The 25,821-nt window shown below is 47.8% G+C and overlaps 3 protein-coding genes across 4 annotated transcripts; 2 read left to right on the top strand and 1 right to left on the bottom strand.

Annotated features, from left to right (window-relative positions):
• Positions 1–402: 402 nt before the first annotated feature.
• Positions 403–12,893, bottom strand: LOC108156149 (uncharacterized protein DDB_G0283357). Its single transcript, XM_033388647.1, has 5 exons — positions 12,760–12,893; positions 4,749–4,842; positions 3,471–4,632; positions 3,167–3,376; positions 403–3,103 (listed from the first exon to the last, which is right to left on the bottom strand). The coding sequence occupies exons 1-5, from the start codon at positions 12,824–12,826 to the stop codon at positions 1,607–1,609; spliced, it is 3,030 nt and encodes a 1,009-aa protein (XP_033244538.1). The 5' UTR covers positions 12,827–12,893; the 3' UTR covers positions 403–1,606.
• A 9,213-nt stretch (positions 12,894–22,106) lies between these two features.
• On the top strand, positions 22,107–23,033 carry LOC117187416 (low-density lipoprotein receptor-related protein 6-like). Of its 2 annotated transcripts, none has more exons than XM_033390069.1 (2): positions 22,107–22,693; positions 22,759–22,880. In XM_033390069.1, exons 1-2 carry the CDS (start codon positions 22,129–22,131, stop codon positions 22,785–22,787), a joined length of 594 nt encoding a protein of 197 aa, XP_033245960.1. In that variant the 5' UTR covers positions 22,107–22,128; the 3' UTR covers positions 22,788–22,880. The 2 variants fall into 2 exon arrangements, with proteins under 2 accessions (XP_033245960.1, XP_033245959.1); XM_033390068.1 differs by having other exon boundaries at positions 22,216–22,294; positions 22,330–23,033.
• A 1,633-nt stretch (positions 23,034–24,666) lies between these two features.
• LOC117187417 (low-density lipoprotein receptor-related protein 6-like) lies at positions 24,667–25,484 on the top strand. Its single transcript, XM_033390070.1, has 2 exons — positions 24,667–24,745; positions 24,781–25,484. The coding sequence occupies exons 1-2, from the start codon at positions 24,689–24,691 to the stop codon at positions 25,459–25,461; spliced, it is 738 nt and encodes a 245-aa protein (XP_033245961.1). The 5' UTR covers positions 24,667–24,688; the 3' UTR covers positions 25,462–25,484.
• The last annotated feature ends 337 nt before the right edge of the window (positions 25,485–25,821 follow it).

The raw sequence follows: 25,821 nt of genomic DNA, 5'->3' as shown, positions 1-25,821 counted from the left end.
TGAAAGGTTTGCACACCTGATTTTCATCAGTAAGAACAGTAATTTGTGCGATTGATTCATGATTTTCCATCGGCATTCTACATACAAGGCTGGTATCCAAAAAATGTATGGGTAGAAAGAAAACGTGTGACCTTTCATATGATTTTTGTCTTTTGACCATACCCCTGCTTTTTTTTAGAATTTATTTCATTAGATACACATACATTCCAAGTTCTTTATTTACTTTGATATCCAATCCAATCTTTATTCCTGCATAAATTCTTTCAGCACAAAGTATGGACCCACTGTGTGGTAATATGGGATCCCAACAATATATACTGATTATAAAATTGAATGTATCGGGTTTCTTTATTCATTCATTCATTCTTTTACAATAGATAAAATGTTCAACAGCAATAAAAAATATTACACAAATTTTAAAAATGTAAATAAGTTGAATAAATATTGTACGAATTACGCTGTGCACGTTGTTGAGAGTTGATTCTGATTCTGTGAGGCAGGACAGCGATTAGGGGGCTGAGAGTGCGCGAAGGTTTGGCCCTAATCGATGCGTTGGTTTTGCCTGCTGCAATTTGTTGAGGAATATTGGTTCCGTTCCAGCCACATTGGGGCATGTAAAACAATTAACAAGATGCGGAACCCGTTTCCAGGGGAAGGTTACGTGCTCTGGTAACTGGTAACTGGTATTATGTATTATCTGGGCGTGCGTTCATTCAAAAAGGTGTCTGGGTCTGGCAAGTTAAAACTAAAAACGAGATACATATATTGTTCCTTTTTCTTTTCTTTTTCTTTTCTTTTTGTTGTTCCTTTGTAAATGGCATCATGTTCAAAATGGTGAATGGGGGCTCTGAACACGGCCGATGTTATTCCTATACTATATATTTTTATAGTGTACATATAGTACGATGTATGGTGCAGATTGGATGCAGGTTATGCGAATGTGATGTGTATGCATGCGTGTGATTGGTGTTGAGATACATTCATTGTACGATATATACATACGTGTATAGTATGCATAAATAATGTAAGAACTGTGTTAGCGTTAGAGCTGAAAAATCGAAAGGCATATTATACTACAACATACTGCGCTCTACACATACCATAAGATTAATCGATATTAATATATGTTCAACATGAGCTTAACACGTATTGCAACAGGGCCAGAGTTTCCAAAGTGCTAATAATAAATTTGTAATTTCATCAGCGTTTTTGGGATCTACTATACGATACGATTCGATACGATACGATGATGATTCGTGTGAGTCTTAGCGGCTAGAGGGATTGTAAAATGTTGTGTGCTGGGAGTATGGGAGTGCTAGGCCTAACCAATGTATTTGTATGTATTGTGGGGGTGGGGGGTCGGGGTTCATTATAATTACATTAACGATATTAAATGGTATAATAAATAACTATAATTAGCATACTACATAGATCCCTCTCTCTCTCTCTATATATATATATATATAGCATGTATGTATGTATGTGGATGTTGTCTCTCTCTATGTTTAATGTTTTATCAAATGCATACTCTTCATCTCTTCCATCTGGGAATAGTGTCTTCCCAGTTTATGCCTATCTATATTCCGCTGCTGCTGATTAGCGACTGTCATTCGGCATTTTTGATCTCTGAGTTAAGATTGCGGCAGGCCTCTCTCTCCCGCTCCCGCTCCCGTTCCCTTTCCCGCTCGCGCTGCTCCTCCTCCAGTTTGAGGACCTTGCTCTTGAGGCCACACAGTATCTCGGCGGTGGCTATGTTCTTGATGGTGCTCAGGTCCAAATGTTGGCTATGATTGTTGTTGTCATCGTTGTCGTGCTCCCCGTGGCTGTTGCTGCTGTTGTTCTTGTTGTGTTCCGCTTCCTGCTCCTCTGCATGTTGCTGCTGCTGTTGCTGTTGCTCCAGTTCCAGGCTCCGATTGATCGCGCTGAGCAGCTTGTGCTTCCCCAGAGCCAATGCTATGCCATTGTTGTTGTTGTTGTTGTTGCCGATGTCGCCTCCTCCTCCGCTGCTGCTGTTGTTATTGTTCGAGTCCGTTTCCATGTCCATTGCGCGACTGTTGTTGTTGTCGTCGTACTTGCGGTCGTAGCCGCCGGAGAGCAGTTCCTCGTCATGGCCATTGTTCTGGGTGGCCTCGCCCGACAGGTCGTGCTCCACTTCGCGTTTTATCAGCTGTATGTCCGGCGTGGGCGTGGATGTGGGCGTGCGTGTGGGTGTGGGTGTGGGCGTTGAGCGTGTTGGGGTTTGTGGGCGGGCCCGGCTGCCATTTGCATTCGGGATTTGTACGAGATTCAAGGCTTCTTCATCATCATTGTGGCAGTTGCTGCCACTGTTGCTACTGTTGTTGTTGTTGTTGTTGTTGTTGTTATTGTTTTTGTTGTTGTTGTTGCCGCCACTGTTGGTCAGATGATGACTCTCCACGAGGCGAATCTTGAAGCTGTTGTTGTGCGTGGCCGGTGGCGGCGTCTGTGGCACAATTGTCGTAATGGGCTCCATGATGTTGCTCTCCTGCTGGCTGTGGGCGTGGCTGTGGTTATTGTTAAGCGCGTCGTCATGCTGCTCGGCGCTCGGATACCGCTCCCGCTCTCGTTCCATCTCCTTGAGCCGCTTCTCCGCGCCCAGCTCCGTGTTGTAGTGCATCAGGATCTTGCGCTTGGCCAGATACTTGTGCTGCTTGCGGGCCGAGTCCAGCATCTTCTTGCTGTTGGCCTGCAGGATGGCAAAGGAGTTGTTGCTCTCGGCCTCTGTCAGATTGATGCTGCCGCCATTGCTATTGAAGTTGTTGCTGCTGCTGTTGTTGTTGTTGTTGCGATTGAGATTCTTGATGAAGGTCTCCGCCAGCGTCGCCTTCGATTTGATGTGCTCCCGGAAGCCGGCGTAGCTGGCAGCTCCTCCGCCTCCGCCACCCCCGCTGGAAAGGGGAGTGGGACAGCGGTTGGGGCCATTGTGGGACGGTGACGGCGACGACTGGTGCTGGGGCTGTCCGCCGTAGCCGGTGGCATGTCCGCTGGTTATATTGACGCTATGTGTGCCCCGCTCATACCGGCACTCGGTGCCGTCGCTCTCATGCGGCGAACTAATGTCACTGGCATCGCTGTCCAGGTTTTTCTGCAAGTGAAAGTCACATTTAAATAAAAGCGCAGATAATCCCCAGGCCATCCCCAGACCCACCTCTGTGTGCAACCCCTTGATCTTCATGGCCTCGGCCACCTTGAGGAACACCGGCAGATCCTCGTATTTAACGTTCACCTGGCCGCTGTACATGAAGTCGAGCAGTCCGGCCATGTGACCGGCCTCCACGTCCGCCATCAGCAGGATGGGGTGACTCGATGGGTTCTCCAGGAAGATCTGCTGGAAGTAGGGACTGCAAACGGACAGGACCTGCAACGACACAAGACAAGAGCGAAAAGAGAAGGGCGAAAGGAAAGGGCATTGTATGAGTGCGGGAGTTCTTGGGAGTGCGCCGCCTGTTTACCAGTTTGTGGGCCTTGAATATCTTGCCGCCGGCTGCAATGGTGACGTCCACCATTTTCTCGTCCTTCTGCAGAGAGTGGAAGCCGCGACACATGTTGCCGTGGAAGTTATTCCACGACAGCAGATACTGGTCGATGGTGTTGGGATCTGTGTACGGCTGCTGCTGCTGCTGCTTGAGCGTCTGCTGCTGCTGCTGGTGCTGCTGCTGCTGCTGGTGGAGCTGCTGCTGGGCGGCCTGGTGCTGGGTGGCCGTGATGTGGATCTGCTGCGCCGTGGTGGGCGGCGAGCTGGGACGCGGCGTGGGCGGTTGATGGGGATGAGCGAGCTGATGGTGATGCTGCTGCTGCTGCTGTTGCATGTGCGATTGCGGTGGAGTGTGTATCTGTGCCTGGTACGCTTGCTGGCGCGCCGCAAATTGTTGCTGCTGCTGCTGCTGCTGTTGCAGGGCATGCTGCAGGCCCGGTGGCGTCGACGAGGACGACAGGCGGTGTGGATGCGGCGATAAAGCCGGCTGGTGGCTCATGAACCGCTGCTGTTGCTGCTGCTGTGCCTGCTGCTGGGCCTGCTGTTGGGCCTGCTGTTGTTGCTGTTGCTGCTGACGAGCATGCTGCTTGATCTTGACCATGTTCTCCTGCTGCTCCTGCTCGCGCTGGCGCATCAGCTCCTGCTTGATTTTGTACTGCTGCATGGACAGATCGTCCACGCTCTTGGACAGCTTCACCATCTCGCTGTTGCTGTTGAACTTGCTGTTCGGGAGCATCGGCTTCAGCTCGTATTTGTAGTCGCCAGCGGCTCCGCTGGCAGCTGCCGCCAGCTTCCGCTCGGCAGCCAGGGCGGCACGGTCCTTTTGCCGCCTGATCAGCTCATCGATGTCCATGTAGGCGCCGCTGGTGGCCGCGGCAATGGCCGAGGCGATGATTGGATCATCCTCGAAGACGCTGTCGTCGAGGGTCTCCTTCAGGGTCTTGGTGGACGAGAAGAGACGCAGCGAGGGATCGTTCACCTGGTCGCTGAAGTAGACATCCATCAGGGTGAAAAAAGGCCACTCGCGGCGCTTGGGCTCCTCCGACATTTTGATGGCCTTGTACTCCTGCAGGAGATTGTTCCATTTCTTGATGATCTTCGACAGAGGCAGCGGCACATTGAGCTCCCGTTCAACCACGCTACAGATCAAAGGGAAAACAGAAATGGAAGTGCAAATGGACATTGAAATAGAGAGTTATGCAATCACATAAGCTTCGATTCATAAGCGTATCTGATGGATTGTCTGTCTACTTACGCCCAGGCATATTTGGAGGCATTTCGCTTGCCCGTGAACAGAGGCGACAGTTCCGCCCGTAATCTGATCAAAGATTTGACTTTTTCTGCTTCCCCTGCAAAATGAAAAGAAAAGAAATCAAATCAGATCAGATCAGCAAGGGGTTTCCAAATTGTATAAGAATAGGCCTTGGCCATGGAGCCGTGGGACGGCCGACTGAGGGCAATGATCTGAGAGGCTGTTGCAACTTTCCACCTGCCACCTTCCAAATGCAATTCAAGTTTAGACCCCGCTTAAGACCTCTAGGCCATATAAAAGCGGCAACAAATTATAGAAAACTGCAACAAGCGGCAGCAAGGTGTTCAATGAACCCAAGGAGAGTGAGTCCGAACCGAAGTGGGACTGGAAATCGGAATCGGGTGGGTAATCACAGCAATCATCTGAGACAGCGTATCGATCGATTGATCGGTTCGGCCATACGCGACCACTATATAGGCTGTTTGTACCCGTACCCGTATGCCTGCTATGCCTTCTGGCTAATTGCTTGGCAACTTTTACCCAAAAGCCCAAAAATCGAAACTGAAACTGAAAAATGTAGCCAAAAAAGCCAGCAGCCTGGCTCTCATCCATCTACAGTTGCAGAGATGAGCATGGGATGAGCTTGGGGGGGGCTCTGCCTGGTTACATGGCTTAAGCCCATACATATGTAGGTACATACATAGGTATTGTATGTATGTATGTATGTATGTGTGTATGTACAACAACAATGTCCATAATGACTGAAAACTATTCAACGTTGAAGAATTCATTAGCAGATTTCACTTTCGCTCATGACGACGACGACGACGACGACTCTGGCAATTGCTTGTTTCTCTTCTCTTTATTTATTTACCGTAATTTCTACTCGTTCACTTTTTTCTATCCACTCGTCTCTCTTTCGGGGCTTTTGGGGGCTTTCGGGCAGCACTTCGGCTCTTCGGTATTTCTTGCCTTTTGGCTGCGGTTGATTTCTTGTTTTTTTTTGTGGCTGGCTGCACTGCGTCCAAGAAGTCGCACAAGCGCCTGCTGCCGCCACCTTGCCTGGGCCTTCGATGTGAATGTGAATGTGGATGTGGGGAGAAAATGGTTTGCCGTTCGTCGAAGTCGAAGTCGAAGTCAAAGTCGAAGCCGGATCTAAGAAAGAGCTCCAGCTCAACGAAAGGCGGCTGCTTTGATTTTTCTTTGGGACCCCCAGACAAACTATAAAATTTTTTTGGTCATTTCAGAGACCATTCTACAGACTGACTGCACGAAAAAATGAGATAAAGAATGCAGGGAAGATGCCATCGGGGGCTACTTTCTAAATTTGAGATGTATGCCCTGCCCCTGTGCCCTGGGGGTCGACTGGATGCGTCACTCGCCTGTAGAGACTGGTCTATGTCAAGGCAAGGGCCTTAGATTTAGCCAGATTGACATCAATCTTGTGGGATGGTTGAGCAATTCCCAAGCCCCCATTCGATACGTTTAACAGACTTATAACCTAGCCCAACCCCAAAAAAGACGCGGCGCGATCGTTAACAGACAAAAATCAGCAAGAAAACGAAAAAAAAAACATAACAAGCCAAAAAAATATTATTCGCTGGCCAAAAGCAGGCAAACAACGCGCGGCGTCGTCTTGCCAAACAACCTCAACCTTCTGCGTTGCTCTACGCGCATGATCGTGACATGCTCAGGTTCCATGCTCCACGTTCCCGTCCCGTTCCCCCCCACAGCCAGCCATAACTGGAGGGGGGGAATCGCTGAGTGGTAGAGCGCTCACAAAAGTTTCACTTTCTTTGCAACAAGTTTTGTGCGTCTGCGCATACAGGCATGCCCCGTACCCATACCCATACCCGTACCCATATGTGTGCGTGAGTGTGTGTCTCTGAGGTTGGCTTCTTTCGGTTTCTACTTTCCGTTTGCGCCCTTTTATGTAACCCAAATCCTCGCCAGCCAGTCAGCAGCTCTTCCTCTTTCTCTTGCTCTTGTGCTCTTGTGGATGCTGCGGTGGCCACCGCTGCTTCTTTGGCAGACAACAACCCAATGGGTCTGTGTCTTGGCAGAGTGGCTATCAGGGGGCTACAGCAAGCAGAAGAAACAACATTTACCGTTAGTTTCTCTTTTGGCCTATATTTTGACGGAGCGAAGCCACAGTCGTCGTCACCGTCACCGTCCACGTTGAATGGTTGTTGTAGCCTGTTGTTGTTGTTTTTGTTGCATGCTGATGGGTTCTTTATCGCTGCCTATCTCTCTTTCTCCAACTCTATCTTTCGCAGTGTATCTGGTTGTGTGCTCTGTGTCCACTTCCGTTTTGGAGGAGCACAGCACTTTCGTGGGTCGAGAACCGGTTCTATTTTTACGCCACGGAACTGCAATACCCATAGAAATACTACGCTTTTCGGGGGATCGCCCACATATCATTCGTAGAGGAACGGTTAAGGGGAGGGATCTTTAAACATGATTCTGAATCGTTTTTTTTTTTTTGGTGTTCCAATCACGTCGTTGCCTTTATAATTGGCGGCCGCCGACTGATAGAATTCCATGTTTTATTGCCTTGGACTATGGCTACTTAGAATGGCTGATGATGGCTGGATGGCTGAATGGCTGAATGGTTTGTTGGTAAGCTTCTTTGGGGCCCGGTTTCCATTGTGTCTCCGGCTCCGTCTCTGGCTCTCTGTGCTGCGGATCGTTTCGTTTCGCTTGCTTTCTTTTTGCCACGCTTATTTGGCTTCTTGCACTTTTCTTTTTCTTTCACTCGGGCGCAGAGCAGAGCCAGACTCAGAGCCTCGAACCTGGTATAGAAACGAAAATTGTGAAGGCTTCTTGCTTAATTCTTTGTTTGTTTGATTAAACGTGGAATTGTTAACCGTGACGTTTCGTTTTTTTTGACTTCTCTTCTTTTCTTTCTTTCTTTTTGGTTTGCATCTCTCCTCTTTGCGTGAGAATTTCTAATTGGGTCAGGATTTGTGTAGGTTTCTTCTTGGTTCTTCTGCTCTCTCTCTCTCTCTTTCTCTCTTTCTGACTGCCTGCATGCCATACAACGTTGCAGGCAGGCTGAAATTAATGAAGCATTTGACGTGCCCTACTCTCGATCAGCCCGGTACTGAAAGTGATCTTCGGGAGAATGGAACTGGCTTCGATTCAATGGCATGGTACTCGAATTCCACTTGAGATTGAGATTGAGATATGGGCATTTCGTGCGACATTGATTGATGGGGAGATGGGGGGACACAGTGCTTTTCAACCGTAAGAGATTATCAGAATAAAGGTTGGACTTTTATCTTTGAAAACCCAACCTGAACTTCAAAACCTCTGCCTGGAAAAATGCCATTCCTTAAACGAATGCAGGAATTCCTATGGGTATGGAGCCCCAACTTGGGCATTGATATGGTAACCCGATCTCCATGCCGAATCCCAAAGAAATTGTTGCCCGAGCATGAGGCGGCTTTCCCAGCTCAGTTTTCTTTTAATGCTGCTGCTGCTGGTGCTGCATTTCCTTTTCCTTCGCTTCGGTTCGGTTTGGTGTTTTCTCTCCAGCAGCCAGCATTGAAAATGCGCATACGCCCCATACGCCAGCTCCCAGCTCGAGCTTCAGCTGCAAGTCATCGACCAGGCAGCCAAGCAGCCAAGCAGCCAACGGCAACCTAGCGAGTGGAGTGCCATTTAATTCTTGGCTTTTACTTTCTCCCAAATGATGCACAAATGAGTCTGGAGAGGCAAAGCCAAACGGCAAAGAAAATACGAGCGGCACTCTTGTTTATTATGATTTTTTCAAAAGAAAAGTCAGAGCTAGAAGAAAGTCCCGAGAGTCGACACAAAAGACAAAAGTCAAAAGTTGCTAATAGGCTGGAAAAATTCGCTGGAAAATGGCTGCAAAATAGATGATATAAAACCGAAAACTGAGCAGCAAAGCAGCGGTGGAGCGGTGGAGCGGTGGAGCGGAGTAACTTGTTGTTGGGGAATTTTCTTTTGCCAGCGGACTTTTCTCTTTGTGTTGCTGCTTTTCCATTGCTGTTGCTGTTGCTGTTGCTGTTGCTGTTGCAGTTGCAGTTGAATGTACGCTAACCGACAGTGGAGTGGAAATTCCGCACCACATATAATCATGACCAGCCAACGTCATGATCATGATTATCATCGTCATCATAACGAGCCACATCATGGCTGGCAATCATCGTCATTATCATGGACATCACATCGTCAGAAGTAATTTAGGAAAAATCATTTCTTTCATTTTTCTTTCTTTCTTTTTTATGCCCTCCACTTTGTGCATTTCTCTGGCTGGTTTGGCTTTGGGAAAATTTTCGCTGAACTTTTCATGCATGCAGCATCGAGTCGAGCCCCGTAGAAGCCAAAAAATTTTGTGGTAATCTCATTGTTTGCGAGAAGGTTTATGAACTTTTACAAAAAGATTTTCTTTTCGCCCCTCTCTTTGATGTTTGTCATGCACTTGATACTCTGTTGCCTGCCGCATATTTTCTACAAAAGTCTCTTGCTTTTCGAAAGTGCAACAGCGATTGGTGGCAGCAAACATTTACCATTTACCAATGAACATTTGCCTGTTTGCATTTTCTAATTGCTGTTATGATTTAACGGACTGCTAATGAGGGGAAGAGCGAAAAAACACTTTTGATTTCAGCAATTTCAGAGTCCAGTTCCTCCCCATTAATATTCTTATCATGGCGGGGCATATCATTGGCACAGCCAACGCTAACTGTAGGCGAGTATATAGACAGACATATATATAGTATCTACCTGATTCAAGAGCTCTCGGCTTGCCATTCGGGTTCGGTTCGGCTCACATGAGAAACTTTCACTTTGCGCCGTCAGAAGCAACAGCAAAAGCGAAGCAACAATAAAAACCCAAAGCTCTAATGTTAATGTAAATAGCGGTAAGAGCCGCCAACCCGTACACCCATACACACACACACAGATACACATACGCATAGCATTACGTGCTTGAGATACGTCAGAGCAGATAGATACTCTCGTTTATTGAAACAAAGGAAGAAAAAAGAAAAGAAACCCCAAACAGATGCGAGTATATGCATTCAAATGCCAAATCATTTATTTAAAAAAACTATGGTTGGCCCAACTTCAAGAGAAATACAATAATAATAAAAATCAAATTAAATTGCGGCATCTTACATAAAAAAAAAAAAACTTAACCTTCCCCACACACGAAACCAACAAAATGGTTTCATATATATTTTTTTTTCGTTTTTCTCTCTGGGTTTTTTTGCGCCCTCGCCCTCGCTCCTACCACAATTATCCACTCGAAATGTGGAATGACTTGTACTTAATCATAAATATTCGTATATGTATTCGAAATTAGTTTGGTAACTTTCTATCGTTATTGGACAGGCGACTGCTATTACTCATCTGTGCATCTGTATCTGTATATGTCTGTTGTCCCGATTGGATCTCTCAGCATCTCTTCAATTTCTGGGTCACTTCTTTTTGCCTATTATTCAATTGGCAGACCACAAAAGGTGCTCCCTGCCAGGGGGAGGCACTCTTCCGCTGGTGGGGCCACAATTGAAGAAAAACCTAAAGTGAAAGTTCTAATAAACCAGCGGGAACGAGCTCCGGCCGGCCACAATCAAAATATGCAACAGAGCGCGCAAAGGGGGGCTGGAGAGGGAGCTGCCACTGTGTTGTGGTAGTCCGTGGAGTAGAGTGTGCGAAAGAAAGGCAAAAGAAACACCGATGAATGGAGCGGATGGTTGTTAAAATAAAATTAAGCATTTCTTTTTGCGCAGAGTCTGTCTTTTCTATTTTGGGCGAACAATACTGTCTGATTCTTTCTTTATCTTTCAGTAATTCCGAATTAATTGCAACTTCAACAGTGAAATGTATCCATTTCGTACTGGCCATCGATCAACCTAGAGGCTGCCGCCCCCCACTTCTTGCGGCGATTGCATAAAACATACTGTTGGCTCCCAAAAACGCAAGCATTATAAAAGAATTAATAAGCAATTGCATAATGGAGGAGGCTACGTGTGGGACTAGGAAGCGAACTACTAAAACCTAGAAAATAAAGAAAAGAAAGCAAGAGCTGAGGAGTATCGTTAGTCGTATAGATCGGGCTACAACTTTTCCCAACAATTGGAGTGGCTAATGACATTGGCCAGATAGATCCGATGCTGCGGTAACTTTCGAGACGAATGACAAGATACAAGATACTGCCAGGTATTGCATAATGTGCCATACGAAAATAGAAAACAGAGAAACAGAAACAGAAACATCGACAACAATCGAATAACAGGGGAAAAGGGGTAAAGGGGTAAATAACGCCGCTGAAGAAATTGATGTATGTCTGTCAGTAATATCATTTGTAGCGGTTTATCAGCCAACGGTATTATTGGGCAACCTCCACTCTCCACTCCACTCGACAACCCCCTTCGATGGCCGCCAAACGCCAACATTTAAACTATTTTCTTGTTATGTACTTCAGCCGCAAAAAGACACACATTTTGGCAACACTTTGGATTTTTTGACGAACACAAAACCCGATGAGTCATTCTAGATAATTAATGATAAACAATAAACAATAAAATCACAATCGAACGACCAGAAACCCGAAACAGACCGAACAGACAACATTGCGTATACGCAACATGGGCCAGCATCGAGTTTTTTTGGGAGTTCGAGAGAGATCCACACGCGTCGCGTTGCCTCGCGTCGCGCAGGAACTGTTGCAATCCCCCTGGCCTTTCGGTCTTTCTCTGTCTGCTGGCTGTGGGACATTGAACTCGAAACAGCAAAAGTTTTTGTAAACAAAACTCGATTATGCAAGAGCCTTAATTATAATGGAAATGGAAATGCCACAAACATACAACAGACATACAGAAACTTGCAGTTTGGTTTGGCTGCTATTTCTGCCTCTGACTGACTCTGACTCTGACTCTGGCTTTTGTCTGTTGTTGATTCGAAGCCAAAATTGAAGGCTAAGCGTGATGAGATTGGGAATTGGTAAGGGATACTCCTTTCTGTTTAGCCATTTGCATGGCCCTGAAAACTGGGTCAATTTTTGACAGGACCAGGAATCATGGACAACATTCACCCCCAGAGAGAGAAGAAAACAGAAGAGAAGAGAAGCAAAGACTTTTAATAGCCAAGAGAAGACAAATTAATGAACGGCACAAAGGAAACATAAATTCTGCAGCTGGAAAGGGACTCACAGAAGCCACAGATACAGCCAGAGAGGCAGAAGGCAGAAGGCAGAAGGCAGCGTCGGCTGTCGACGAGAAAGAAAAAAACGAAGAAACGAAGCAACGAAGCAACAACTTTCACCTATTAATATTCGTGTCGTACAAACGGCAGAAGCGAGCTGCCGTCAGGCAGTGAAAGAGGCAGCGGACAGAAACAGCAGACGGCAGCGAGTAGAAGCAGCAGCAGCAGCAGAAGAAACGACAACGACTGCTGCTAGTCGACTGCTGGCGATGCTCAACAAAAGCCACATCGCATCGCATCGCCATCCGCCGCTTGGCTGGTTGTGACAGAGCCTCCAAACTGGCTGCAGCTCCAACTCCGACTCCGACTCCGATTCCGATACCGACTGCCACTGGATGAGCATGAGAGCCGCCCACCCCCCTTCCTCTGTGGCATGAAAACTTTCTATAAAAAAGTTGTTTTTGCTTTTTGTTTTGTAAATTTCTTTCTTGCTCTGCAGGTTGCCTGCTCAGCGGCTCAGCGGCTCGGCTTGGATTGTTTGTTTGTTGCTTTCGCCGTGCATTCTGCGGAATGACTTGCAAGAGGGCAAAAGGTGGGGGAGGAGAGTGTCTAATCAAGCCACCCCTTAACCCTAAGTGTGGGCGATACGAGTTTCGAGTCTCTAATTGATAGAACAAGTTTGGTTAAAGGACAGTAGATGGTTAAGAGCAGCATTGGATAGTATAAGAGTTATTAAGTATACGCAACCAGGTACCCATATCTAAAGGAATCATAGTGTTTCGAAGGCTAGGACCTCCTCTGTCTCTCTCTCTCTCTCTCTATCTGTGTGTGTTCAACTTACAACAATATCTGGTTGAGTACTGGCAATTTGCATTGACTGTTGGTGTCATAATCTCGTTGGCAGCCATATCCAATTTCAATTGCCACAGGTTCTCGATGATAGTATCCTTGTTGTATCCTTGCTGGCTGGCTGGCTGGCTGGCTGGCTGGCTGGCTGGCTGGCTTGGTGGTAATCCAAATTTCTTTGATTCGATTTTGATAGTTTTCTCTTGAGGCTGAGACTTATTTGGTTTGCCTGCTGCTGGTTGTCATTGTACGATGGCAATATTTATAATTCAAGTGGCACTCACGCACACGTTGGAGCAGCCCCGAAAAATCACTTTCACTTTTGCCTTGGCGTTTTGATATGCGGAGAACACAAGACGACGACGATGATGATCGGTCTGGTCGTTACCAAAGACTGGGTAGAAAACTATAAACCATCCGCAAAGTCAAGAGAAGTCAACATTTTGATTGCATTTCTGATGGCATGGTGCTGCAGATGCACACCTTACTATATATACAATATACAATATTTTTCACACTGGGTGGGGGGGGAGGTAGCACACTCTTTCGGGGGGGACACACTTTTCTGTATAGATATTTTGTTCGTCCGGCTGTTGGGTTGTGTTCACTGCGCAGGCGCGACGCTACTGAGGCGGACTTTCTACGAGTGCTTCGAGTTGTAGTTCTTCACGCAGTTCCAGATGTTGGTTTGGTTTGGTTTGGTTGCTGGTTGCTGCAGCAGCTTGTTGCTTGTCTGTGGTGCGATGGAGATTCTTGCGCGCCGAACGTTTTGAACGTAACGTCTGCCTCGAACCACTGTCGACGTCTGTGCGGCAGCGCACAGTGAAACCAGCGCTTATCCTCAAAGATCGCCTAAGAAATTTCATGCCCATTCCATTTCGTTTCTCATCGGCAGCAACAGCAACAGCGACGCTTTCGCTTGCCACAGACACACACACACAGATGCATGGCTACATGGTATGGGTTCTTCGGTGTGTGCTTTTACCATTTCTTTCTCTCCATCTTCACACAGATACATACACACACACACACACACACACCCCGAGCAGAGGGAAGCTCTCGGGTTCGCGTTCAAGTTTGGTTCTTCGTTGAAGTCTTTTGTTTTGGTCCGCAGTTTGTGCTTCGCCATGTGCTTCGCTTCGCATCGCATCGAGTAAGAGTTTCGCCTTGGGAGCCACCACACACACACACACACACACACACACACACTACCTAATTATTTACAGTTTCAATTCCAATACGTTCCCCGACTTTTATAACTTTAACTTTCATCGCTGTCGCTGTCGCTGCCGAAGTGGAAGTCGAAGCCTCGCTTCTAAGCGACAAACTTCGGGCTTTTTGGTTGCTTCTTTCTCTTCTCTTCTTTCCTTTCCCTTCTTTGCCTTTGCCTTTCCTTTCCCTTCCTTTCCCTTCCGTTCCGTTTTGCTTGCGCTTGTTGCAAATTACAACTTTCGTCTATTTTTGTCAAGATTTTTTTGATAATTATATAATTTAAACCGTATTTTTTGTTTGTTTGTGGCCTTTGTTTCCAGCCAGACACAATTTTTATTTTTGCGCTTGCCTTTCCATTGAAGCCATTGTGTGGCTTCAGTTTTTACTTTTCTTTGTGGCTAATTACGCACAAGGAGAGTGAAACTCCATTAGATTCTTAATTATACTTTAATTGCCCCCAACAACGGAGCCCCAGCCAGCCAGCCAGCCAGCAAAGCAGAAATTATCTTTCAGTATTTGTCGAGTGCAGTCGGTAGTTGCATTTGGAAATCTTTCACTGGCTGCATTTAGTATCTGTTGTTGCCAGTTGCTTTAGTTGCCTGCCCCATGCTCAGTGAGCGTTGCAAGCTCTGGCTCTGACTTTAGCAGGAGGCTCCATTTTAAGTATCTTTTGGGAGCTCTCTGTACACTTACAGTTGTTTCTTTTGTTTCTTAGCTCTTGCTGATGCTGATGCTGTTGCTGCCCCTCTGCCTGCTGCTGCTGCTGCTGCTGCGGATGCCTGCACTGTCGTTGCAGTTGTGGAAAAACTTTCTAATGTAGAAGATGTCTGCTATACACCACACACCGCATGGTGTACATTTTCCCTGGCTCTAGACCATTGTGCCGCCGCGATTGAATTGCCCGCCGCTGCTCACACAGTAGGCCTATAAGGCCTCTGTTTGTTCTGCGTTTTTTTCCATTTCCATTGTGGATTTTTCTCACAGCTCAAAGAATTGTCGAAGAATTGTCCAATGTAAAAGCGCTACCAATTCTATGGGCACCAATGCCATCGATTGATGGTAATTCTGCTGCGTCTGCTGCTGCTGATGGGTGAAAGTTTTATGCTAAACCCAAGGGACTGTTACATATATAGAGAGATATAAATCACTTCATTACGTGCGCTTTTCCCCATCTAAGAAGCAGAATGCAGATACAGATGGAGTTTCGAAATACTGCCCGATCATGGTGTCATCTGCCATCTCCAGAGACTTTCCAACCATCTAATAGGCCCAAGACCCAAAACCAAATTTTTTTGTATTTACATGCTAATATGGAAACGGAATATTTTGTTGTTTCTCTTTTGATTTTGATTGCCAAATGATGGTGCCAGCAACAATAGCAGAGCTAATAGATTTAATTGGAAGCCCGGTTGGTTATATAAACCTGAGAGCAGCCCCAGAACCGCAACGAAAACTCTCAACAAAGATACAGAAAGATACGAAAAAGATGTATCTGTATCGCTGGGCAAATGATTAATGCAGCCAAAAGCCGAGACCTCAAAAGCCAGAAATCGTATTTTCACTTTTTAATAATTAACATAAAATTATTAACAAGACGCGCCAAGACGGAGGCAGAAAACGCCCGAAGAACTAAAAAGAAAGAAAAAAAAAAAGAAAAAATGAAACGATGCCAAACGCATTAAGCCAGAGAGCACCCCAAAGCCAAAGAATAAGCCATGAAAGTTGTAAATTTTCAAAAAGAGTAGAGAGAGATCTCTCTGTGTGTGATTTCATAAGGTCTCGTAAAAGAACGCATGACTAAGGGCCAGCAGCAGCCGAGAAGAAGACTAAATACACTCGAACATTAAGCCAGGCCAAAAGAATTTTAAGTGAAATGAGTTTGAAAAGCCTTTCCCGAAAGCGGCCATCGTGGGGCCTGACCCAATTACCCATTTAAGCCCAAAAGACCAAACGAAATAACCAAAAAAGAATCAGAGAAGAGGTGGCTGGTGGATGGTAGATTGAGAGCGGGATGGAGTGCGGCAGCTGGGGCACAAGACGAGTAAGTAACAGTTATGTGACGGGCAGACAATCGAAAGTTTATGTCATGCTGCCGACAGCAACAGAGCGGCAGTGGCAGTGGCAGCCTGAAGATACATATGTGGTACGTACGAGCATATATCTGTGGCAAATCCGACAGGCGTGCAGGAGCAGCTCTAATGGCCCTGGATATGGATGGATAGTTCTTTGGGAAGCAGGGGTTTGGCTCAAGAGACACACACAAGATGGTTTGTGTGCGGGATCTGCCTTTCCCAGCCACAAGCGAGTGAAATATAAAACAATGTTTTTTTTCGAAAGTCATGCCAACAAAATAAATGGTTCTTGTGCGAGTATCTTTCATAGGCCTACCAGTAACAGTACCAGCCAGCCACCAGCACGAACAATTGAGAGCAATAAAGCCGCAAGAAAAGAAAAAGTAACTTCACACCAACAAAGCGCACACAGATACACATACACCATCATCATACAATGGGCAGCAGCGTCCGTTGCTGACCAGCAAATCGAAAAGATACACGAAAAAGAGAAACAGAAAATAAAAATAATAAAATCGAAACATGAAACATTCTGATTGTATGGAGCAGAGCCCCTGGAAGTAGGTCAAGCAGCGACGTTGCCGTCACCGTCACCGTTGCTGCCTCTGCCTCTGCCTCCGCTGCTGCTGCTGTTGCTGCTGCTGGCTTCGTCATCGCCAACGCGCTCTTGGATTCGGCTTTGGTTTTGGCTTTGACGTTCGATCTAGCAGTGGGTCTCGGTCTCGGTCTCGGTCTTGGTCTTGGTCTTGGGCCTGGCCTACCTTCCGCTGCTGCGGCGGGGGGAGCACACACAAACAGACACAAGGAGAACAAAATAAACCAGACACAGATACAGACACAGAAACCGCTGACGGAATACTTAAGCATCCGCGTCCACTTGCACTTTCTTTTTCCAGCTCTGCTCTGCTGTGGCTTTTTGCTTTTCTCATTCTCATTCTGTTGCTTTTCCAGTACCCAGTCCCATGGCTCGAGTTCGTGTCTTGAGTCTTTCGTTTGGCTCGGGAGCACGTTTGCTTCGGTTGGCTTTCGCTTTGCTTTGCTTTGCTTTGCGCTCTTTCCCCCTTCCCCCGCTTTGGCGTTGGAGGTGCTGCCAACAAAACGTGTTCTGCCCAGCTTTTGGAGGCTCGTGTTTGGCCATCTATTAGATTCGACGATTGGGCCAGCTATTTTGAATATCATTTTTATTCGATTCGATCTAATGATGAATCAACCCACACTTCTGTAGGACATGACTAGAACATTAACAATTAACAGAAATGGGAAAAGCTTTGGGAAATTTCGTTTTAGCTAGAAACAGTCTTCAGAGTTCAATATAATTTAAGGAAAACATTAATTTTTTTTATATAAAAGATATAATTAAATAAAATATTTTATACTAATATCAAAATTTAAGTAAAAATAATTTTTTATCTTTGATGTCGAACGGGACCAAATAAGTCGGACAAAAGTATATTTTTTTTTTCATTTGAATTGTATTTGAATAAAATATTTATCACAGATACACCGAATTATGTTGTTTGCTCTTACTGTTAGACACGGGAAAAAGTATATTGAGTATATTGAAATGTTTTTTTATTGATTTTTAATTTTGGACCTTTCCATAGAAAGCCCATATTAGTATAAACAACGAGGGGGAACGTTGTGAATTGCTGATGCGACCGCAACTCTACATTTATACCCGATACTTAATCAGTATGGCTCTCCTCCGGCAGACGGCGTTAACATTGAACGAAAAAGATTACGTGCGAGAGAGACAGAACATGTCGTCGGGCACTGCGTAGCGAACGAAAATTGATTTCTTACTGTTGGCTATAATAATAATGCGATCTGATCAAGATTCAACAATCTGGTAGATATGGTCATTCTCTATGATTGTGCGTTTTTAATTTTCCCGTATCTTTAAAATTGTGGATGCCACAGATTTTCGTCATTTGCGGAGGCGGAAAGGGGTGGGGAGAAATTTTGAAATTTTGATACCAAATTTTGTTGCTCTAGCTCTTATAGTCTCTGATAGGTCTCTTGATAGACAAAGCCGACCATGAATCTTGTGTGTTAGAGAAAGACAGAGCGAGAAAGAATAAAATTGTTTTCTTCATTCTGGCTTTTTGGTTTTCTCCACAAATCTTGGTCCTTTATGGGGGCGAAATGGGGCGGGACGAAGTTTTGAAATACATTTCTAACAGTTACATATCACACAAGAAGTTGATCTAGCTCTTATAGTCTTTGAGCACTGGGCGCTCATAGGGACGTACAGACGGACGGACAGGCGGACAGACAGACATGGCTCAATCGATTCGGCTATTGATGCTGATCAAGAATATATATACTTTATGGGGTTGGAAACGCTTCCTTCTGGACCTTACACACATCCATTTTCACCACAAATCTAATATACCCCTAAACTCATTTTGAGTATCGGGTATAAAAATACTTGTTTTTTTAGCGTTCTGATATACCGAAGGAAAAGTCTTTATAGGGCCGAAAGTACTTACTTTCTGCATTACGAAAACTTTGCAACATCCAAATATCCTTCTATTCTTTATCATCTTTATAATTCGTGTTATGTTTATTACCTTTGTATCATTCTTTATCATTTGTACCGGCCAGTAGGATCATGTGGAAGATCGCTGTGATGTTCCAATTTTTCCTGCTCCATTTCACAGAATCTACGGGAGTCGTCTATCTCTGAGGGTGTTGAGTGCACCAAACTGATTGAGCTGTTGGAAACATTCCTCGACCAGTTCGGAAAAATATACGTGAAAGCCCCGCATTCGTAGGCGTTTATGGGCAATGTTTAACCAAAAAGCCTACGGCAGGCAAAGAATGCTCTTGATCAATTTTTTATGGTCGTTTGTAGGGAAGGGACAAGGTAAGTCCAAAGTCCACAAACCTTGTACCTTCTTTTATTTTCATGAACACTTTTAAATTTTTCCCGCTTGCTTTTGAACTGCCTCGCAGGGATGATATTGATAAATGTATCTATCAGAAACAACAAGTCCACTAGATGGCGGCACTGTACTTTTACATCAATTTCATACCATACATTTCAGCTTTTGTCGAGTGACAAATCGATCACGATATAAAGCGGCGAGCTTCTGTCAGAGTGACATTCGACAACAGCATCGAGGAACCACCACCACCAGCAATCAGCTGTCGCGATTTATCGAAGCAGTACCATCTCAATTGGAGGATTTCCCGTGGACGGGTATTTTAATATTCCACCGAAAATAATGAAAATTTAATAATTTTAGCGCAGTTCAGTTGCCAGTTAAACGGAAGGATAGGATGGATTTACAAGAAGAATTTACAATCAGTAATATTTTTCGCCATTTACTTCAAGTCGTTGAACTGTTTAAATAAATATCATCACATTGGCCTTGAGTCAGTTCAAACTCTTGGAAAAAATGGAATACGGGTTGGTTTTATGTGTCTCGTCATTCTGAAACCAGGAGCAGTAGAGTGAACATCGAAAAATCTTGTTTAATTTTTAGTTTTGTGTTTGTAGACTGTGCTGCGTCGGCCGCTATAGTCCTTGCTGTTGACCCTGTTGACCTTTGTGGACCTGTCGCGACGGTGAATGCTGCAGCAGCTGTCAACCATACTGCTGAGATATAGCCCATGTCCGTGGAATCCGAAAAGGTAACTGAATGTTAATTTCTAAATATATTTGACTTATTCTCTCTCATTTCACCAGGCACCCTACCTTTCTGTTCTGTTCATGATGGCAGCCAGTAATTTTTGGCGGACCGGCGACGTCTAGCTCTTCGCCTACTTCTGGTGGATCAATCTCTGGAATTGGTTCAGCCTCCCAGACTGCGCACTGCTCGTCCAATTTTTGCCTGCTCTACGGCCACATGCAAATCACTGAGGAGGTCGCCATAGAAAAGCGCCGGTTCGAAGAAGGAAGAAGTAGCGTAGCAAGCATCCGCTCTGAAGAGGGCAGATTGTGGTGCCTACAGTGGGGGCGTTGCGATCTTCCCGCCTTCGAGCGCAGCTGCTGTCTTCTCTACATCTCCTGCTTCCATCTGGCGCTTGTTTATGGCCACCTGATGAGTTGCATGGGGCTGAAGGGCTGGAAGAAAATGGTCGAGCAGGGAGAGTCTGAAAGGATGAACCAAATCCTCCTGATGATAAAGGGCTGCAATAAATTGGATGCCGGCTGTTAAGGGTAATAAAGCTGTAGTCGAACGAACTTGATGTGTTTTTTGTATAGTGGGTGGTGGTTACAAAGGGTTCATTATCTGTGAAAGTCTACAACAAGAAACTTATGAAGATACAATATTTTTAGTCTGACAGAATACTCAAAACCTACTTATAGTAAAGCACGAGAGATATAAATTCCAAGGTGTTTTTGTAAGCAAAGAGAAAGGACAGGATGGGTCTACAAGAAGAATATACAATCAGTATATATCTGTCGTTGGAATGTTTGAATGGTGGCGGCTTAAGTGGGCTAAGTTCGTTTTTGTCATGGGTATACTTTTTGGTATATTTAAAAAAAACACGGTATATTTCGAAGGGTCTGGCAACGCCAAAATGGCGATGGTTTTTCGACATCGATCTATCGATAGTGCTATCGATACCGGAATGTTGAAACCTTTTTTAAAAGACAGCTCATTTTTAAAATTACATGAAAATTTCATGGAAAAAAGAAGAAGAAGACGAATTCACAGCAAAATCATAGCAAAATCAGAGCAAAAGGAAGAAGAAGAACAGACGCCGGACTGGGGGTGGGGGTGGAACAGCTGTTCGTCTGAAACGGCATCTGGACACAGGCGTCTTCAGGATTCTGGCGTCTGGTGCGTGGAAAGACCGTGGAGAACGTGCGGGAGCCGTGGGTAATGGGGCCTGCTCCACCGCCTGTACCTGTGCCTGCCGCCTTCCTGCTGTTCTCTCGACCGAGTACAGCGACGGGAACGGAACCACGACGACGAGCGATACCCTTCAAGGATGTGGGCGATGCGCACGCCCTGGACGTGTCGGTGGCGGAGAGGCGCATCTACTGGACTGACCAGAAGACCAAGTGCATCTTCCGGGTCTTTCTCAATGGCTCCTATGTGCAGCAGATCGTGGACTCGGGTCTGATTGGGCCGGACGGCATCCGATGGTCCGATGCGGAGGTTCGTCTCATCGAGGTCGCCCGCCTGGATGGCAGCAGTCGGCGCGTGCTCTTGTGGAAGGAGGTGGAGGAGCCCCGGTCCCTGGTCCTCGAGCCGCGCCGCGGCTACATGTACTGGACAGAGTCGCCTTCGGACTCCATACGGCGTGCCACGATGGACGGATCCGAGCTGCAAACCATCGTGGCGGGAGCCAACTATGCGGCCGGGCTCACATTCGACCAGGAGAGGAGTCGCCTCTACTGGGCCACCCAGTCGCGGCCAGCGAAGATAGAGAGCGCCGACTGGGGTAAGAAGCACCCGATACTGGTTTGCAGCGACACCGATGAGCCGTACGCGGTTTCCCTGTATCAGGACTACGACTGGAACACCGGCGACATTGAGCGGGTGCACAAGACGACGGGCGAGAACCGCAGCCTCGTCCACTCGGGCATGACTTACATCACTTCGCTGCTTGTGTGCAACGACAAGCGACAGGTGGGGCTAATACGTGCAAGATCAACAACGGGAGCTGCTCCCACCTGTGCCTGGCCCAGCCCGCAGACGGGGCACGACCTGTGCCTTGTATACGATTTAAAAAGGCCAGTAAATTTCGTAAGCAAGTGAATATATAACTAAAAGAGTGTGAACTGCACACAACAGCTGCTGCAGATACAGGAATAGCCTGCACGAAAAAGCTCGCTATTTCTAACAGAGCACAAAAGCTTATTAACAGAGTGTTAACAGTCTCCCGGTTCTAGCCGGTTGACAAAAAGAAGAAGAAGACGAATTCACAGCAAAATCATAGCAAAATCAGAGCAAAATCAGAGCAAAATCAGAGCAAAAGGAAGAATAAGAACAGACGCCGGACTGGGGGTGGGGGTGGAACAGCTGTTCGTCTGAAACGGCATCTGGACACCGGCGTCTTCAGGATTCTGGCGTCTGGTGCGTGGAAAGACCGTGGAGAACGTGCGGGAGCCGTGGGTAATGGGGCCTGCTCCACCGCCTGTACCTGTGCCTGCCGCCTTCCTGCTGTTCTCTCGACCGAGAACAGCGACGGGAACGGAACCACGACGACGAGCGATACCCTTCAAGGATGTGGGCGATGCGCACGCCCTGGACGTGTCGGTGGCGGAGAGGCGCATCTACTGGACTGACCAGAAGACCAAGTGCATCTTCCGGGTCTTTCTCAATGGCTCCTATGTGCAGCAGATCGTGGACTCGGGTCTGATTGGGCCGGACGGCATCCGATGGTCCGATGCGGAGGTTCGTCTCATCGAGGTCGCCCGCCTGGATGGCAGCAGTCGGCGCGTGCTCTTGTGGAAGGAGGTGGAGGAGCCCCGGTCCCTGGTCCTCGAGCCGCGCCGCGGCTACATGTACTGGACAGAGTCGCCTTCGGACTCCATACGGCGTGCCACGATGGACGGATCCGAGCTGCAAACCATCGTGGCGGGAGCCAACTATGCGGCCGGGCTCACATTCGACCAGGAGAGGAGTCGCCTCTACTGGGCCACCCAGTCGCGGCCAACGAAGATAGAGAGCGCCGACTGGGGTAAGAAGCACCCGATACTGGTTTGCAGCGACACCGATGAGCCGTACGCTGTTTCCCTGTTTCAGGACTACGACTGGAACACCGGCGACATTGAGCGGGTGCACAAGACGACGGGCGAGAACCGCAGCCTCGTCCACTCGGGCATGACTTACATCACTTCGCTGCTTGTGTGCAACGACAAGCGACAGGTGGGGCTAATACGTGCAAGATCAACAACGGGAGCTGCTCCCACCTGTGCCTGGCCCAGCCCGCAGACGGGGCACGACCTGTGCCTTGTATACGATTTAAAAAGGCCAGTAAATTTCGTAAGCAAGTGAATATATAACTAAAAGAGTGTGAACTGCACACAACAGCTGCTGCAGATACAGGAATAGCCTGCACGAAAAAGCTCGCTATTTCTAACAGAGCACAAAAGCTTATTAACAGAGTGTTAACAGTCTCCCGGTTCTAGCCGGTTGACAAAAAGAAGAAGAAGACGAATTCACAGCAAAATCAGAGCAAAAGGAAGAAGAAGAACAGACGCCGGACTGGGGGTGGGGGTGGAACAGCTGTTCGTCTGAAACGGCATCTGGACACAGGCGTCTTCAGGATTCTGGCGTCTGGTGCGTGGAAAGACCGTGGAGAACGTGCGGGAGCCGTGGGTAATGGGGCCTGCTCCACCGCCTGTACCTGTGCCTGCCGCCTTCCTGCTGTTCTCTCGACCGAGTACAGCGACGGGAACGGAACCACGACGACGAGCGATACCCTTCAAGGATGTGGGCGATGCGCACGCCCTGGACGTGTCGGTGGCGGAGAGGCGCATCTACTGGACTGACCAGAAGACCAAGTGCATCTTCCGGGTCTTTCTCAATGGCTCCTATGTGCAGCAGATCGTGGACTCGGGTCTGATTGGGCCGGACGGCATCCGATGGTCCGATGCGGAGGTTCGTCTCATCGAGGTCGCCCGCCTGGATGGCAGCAGTCGGCGCGTGCTCTTGTGGAAGGAGGTGGAGGAGCCCCGGTCCCTGGTCCTCGAGCCGCGCCGCGGCTACATGTACTGGACAGAGTCGCCTTCGGACTCCATACGGCGTGCCACGATGGACGGATCCGAGCTGCAAACCATCGTGGCGGGAGCCAACTATGCGGCCGGGCTCACATTCGACCAGGAGAGGAGTCGCCTCTACTGGGCCACCCAGTCGCGGCCAGCGAAGATAGAGAGCGCCGACTGGGGTAAGAAGCACCCGATACTGGTTTGCAGCGACACCGATGAGCCGTACGCGGTTTCCCTGTATCAGGACTACGACTGGAACACCGGCGACATTGAGCGGGTGCACAAGACGACGGGCGAGAACCGCAGCCTCGTCCACTCGGGCATGACTTACATCACTTCGCTGCTTGTGTGCAACGACAAGCGACAGGTGGGGCTAATACGTGCAAGATCAACAACGGGAGCTGCTCCCACCTGTGCCTGGCCCAGCCCGCAGACGGGGCACGACCTGTGCCTTGTATACGATTTAAAAAGGCCAGTAAATTTCGTAAGCAAGTGAATATATAACTAAAAGAGTGTGAACTGCACACAACAGCTGCTGCAGATACAGGAATAGCCTGCACGAAAAAGCTCGCTATTTCTAACAGAGCACAAAAGCTTATTAACAGAGTGTTAACAGTCTCCCGGTTCTAGCCGGTTGACAAAAAGAAGAAGAAGACGAATTCACAGCAAAATCATAGCAAAATCAGAGCAAAATCAGAGCAAAATCAGAGCAAAAGGAAGAAGAAGAACAGACGCCGGACTGGGGGTGGGGGTGGAACAGCTGTTCGTCTGAAACGGCATCTGGACACCGGCGTCTTCAGGATTCTGGCGTCTGGTGCGTGGAAAGACCGTGGAGAACGTGCGGGAGCCGTGGGTAATGGGGCCTGCTCCACCGCCTGTACCTGTGCCTGCCGCCTTCCTGCTGTTCTCTCGACCGAGAACAGCGACGGGAACGGAACCACGACGACGAGCGATACCCTTCAAGGATGTGGGCGATGCGCACGCCCTGGACGTGTCGGTGGCGGAGAGGCGCATCTACTGGACTGACCAGAAGACCAAGTGCATCTTCCGGGTCTTTCTCAATGGCTCCTATGTGCAGCAGATCGTGGACACGGGTCTGATTGGGCCGGACGGCATCCGATGGTCCGATGCGGAGGTTCGTCTCATCGAGGTCGCCCGCCTGGATGGCAGCAGTCGGCGCGTGCTCTTGTGGAAGGAGGTGGAGGAGCCCCGGTCCCTGGTCCTCGAGCCGCGCCGCGGCTACATGTACTGGACAGAGTCGCCTTCGGACTCCATACGGCGTGCCACGATGGACGGATCCGAGCTGCAAACCATCGTGGCGGGAGCCAACTATGCGGCCGGGCTCACATTCGACCAGGAGAGGAGTCGCCTCTACTGGGCCACCCAGTCGCGGCCAGCGAAGATAGAGAGCGCCGACTGGGGTAAGAAGCACCCGATACTGGTTTGCAGCGACACCGATGAGCCGTACGCTGTTTCCCTGTATCAGGACTACGACTGGAACACCGGCGACATTGAGCGGGTGCACAAGACGACGGGCGAGAACCGCAGCCTCGTCCACTCGGGCATGACTTACATCACTTCGCTGCTTGTGTGCAACGACAAGCGACAGGTGGGGCTAATACGTGCAAGATCAACAACGGGAGCTGCTCCCACCTGTGCCTGGCCCAGCCCGCAGACGGGGCACGACCTGTGCCTTGTATACGATTTAAAAAGGCCAGTAAATTTCGTAAGCAAGTGAATATATAACTAAAAGAGTGTGAACTGCACACAACAGCTGCTGCAGATACAGGAATAGCCTGCACGAAAAAGCTCGCTATTTCTAACAGAGCACAAAAGCTTATTAACAGAGTGTTAACAGTCTCCCGGTTCTAGCCGGTTGACAAAAAGAAGAAGAAGACGAATTCACAGCAAAATCAGAGCAAAAGGAAGAAGAAGAACAGACGCCGGACTGGGGGTGGGGGTGGAACAGCTGTTCGTCTGAAACGGCATCTGGACACAGGCGTCTTCAGGATTCTGGCGTCTGGTGCGTGGAAAGACCGTGGAGAACGTGCGGGAGCCGTGGGTAATGGGGCCTGCTCCACCGCCTGTACCTGTGCCT

The sequence above is a fragment of the Drosophila miranda genome, chromosome 2 (assembly GCF_003369915.1).
Source record: "Drosophila miranda strain MSH22 chromosome 2, D.miranda_PacBio2.1, whole genome shotgun sequence".
NCBI lineage: Eukaryota > Metazoa > Arthropoda > Insecta > Diptera > Drosophilidae > Drosophila > Drosophila miranda.
This window is presented reverse-complemented; position numbering and strand designations above follow the sequence as displayed.

What these genes read in the sequence shown, in the direction of transcription:
- LOC108156149 (XM_033388647.1), bottom strand. Translation starts at nt 12,826, where the DNA reads ATGGCTGCCAACGAGATTATGACACCAACAGTCAATGCAAATTGCCAG. An exon ending in GTACTCAACCAGATATTGTT is followed by an intron (nt 4,843 to 12,759) that starts GTAAGTTGAACA and finishes TTCATTTTGCAG; the next exon opens with GGGAAGCAGAAAAAGTCAAA. An exon ending in TCAAGGGGTTGCACACAGAG is followed by an intron (nt 3,104 to 3,166) that starts GTGGGTCTGGGG and finishes TTTCACTTGCAG; the next exon opens with AAAAACCTGGACAGCGATGC.
- LOC117187416 (XM_033390068.1), top strand. Translation starts at nt 22,238, where the DNA reads ATGTGGGCGATGCGCACGCCCTGGACGTGTCGGTGGCGGAGAGGCGCA. An exon ending in GGAGAGGCGCATCTACTGGA is followed by an intron (nt 22,295 to 22,329) that starts CTGACCAGAAGA and finishes TTCCGGGTCTTT; the next exon opens with CTCAATGGCTCCTATGTGCA.
- LOC117187417 (XM_033390070.1), top strand. Translation starts at nt 24,689, where the DNA reads ATGTGGGCGATGCGCACGCCCTGGACGTGTCGGTGGCGGAGAGGCGCA. An exon ending in GGAGAGGCGCATCTACTGGA is followed by an intron (nt 24,746 to 24,780) that starts CTGACCAGAAGA and finishes TTCCGGGTCTTT; the next exon opens with CTCAATGGCTCCTATGTGCA.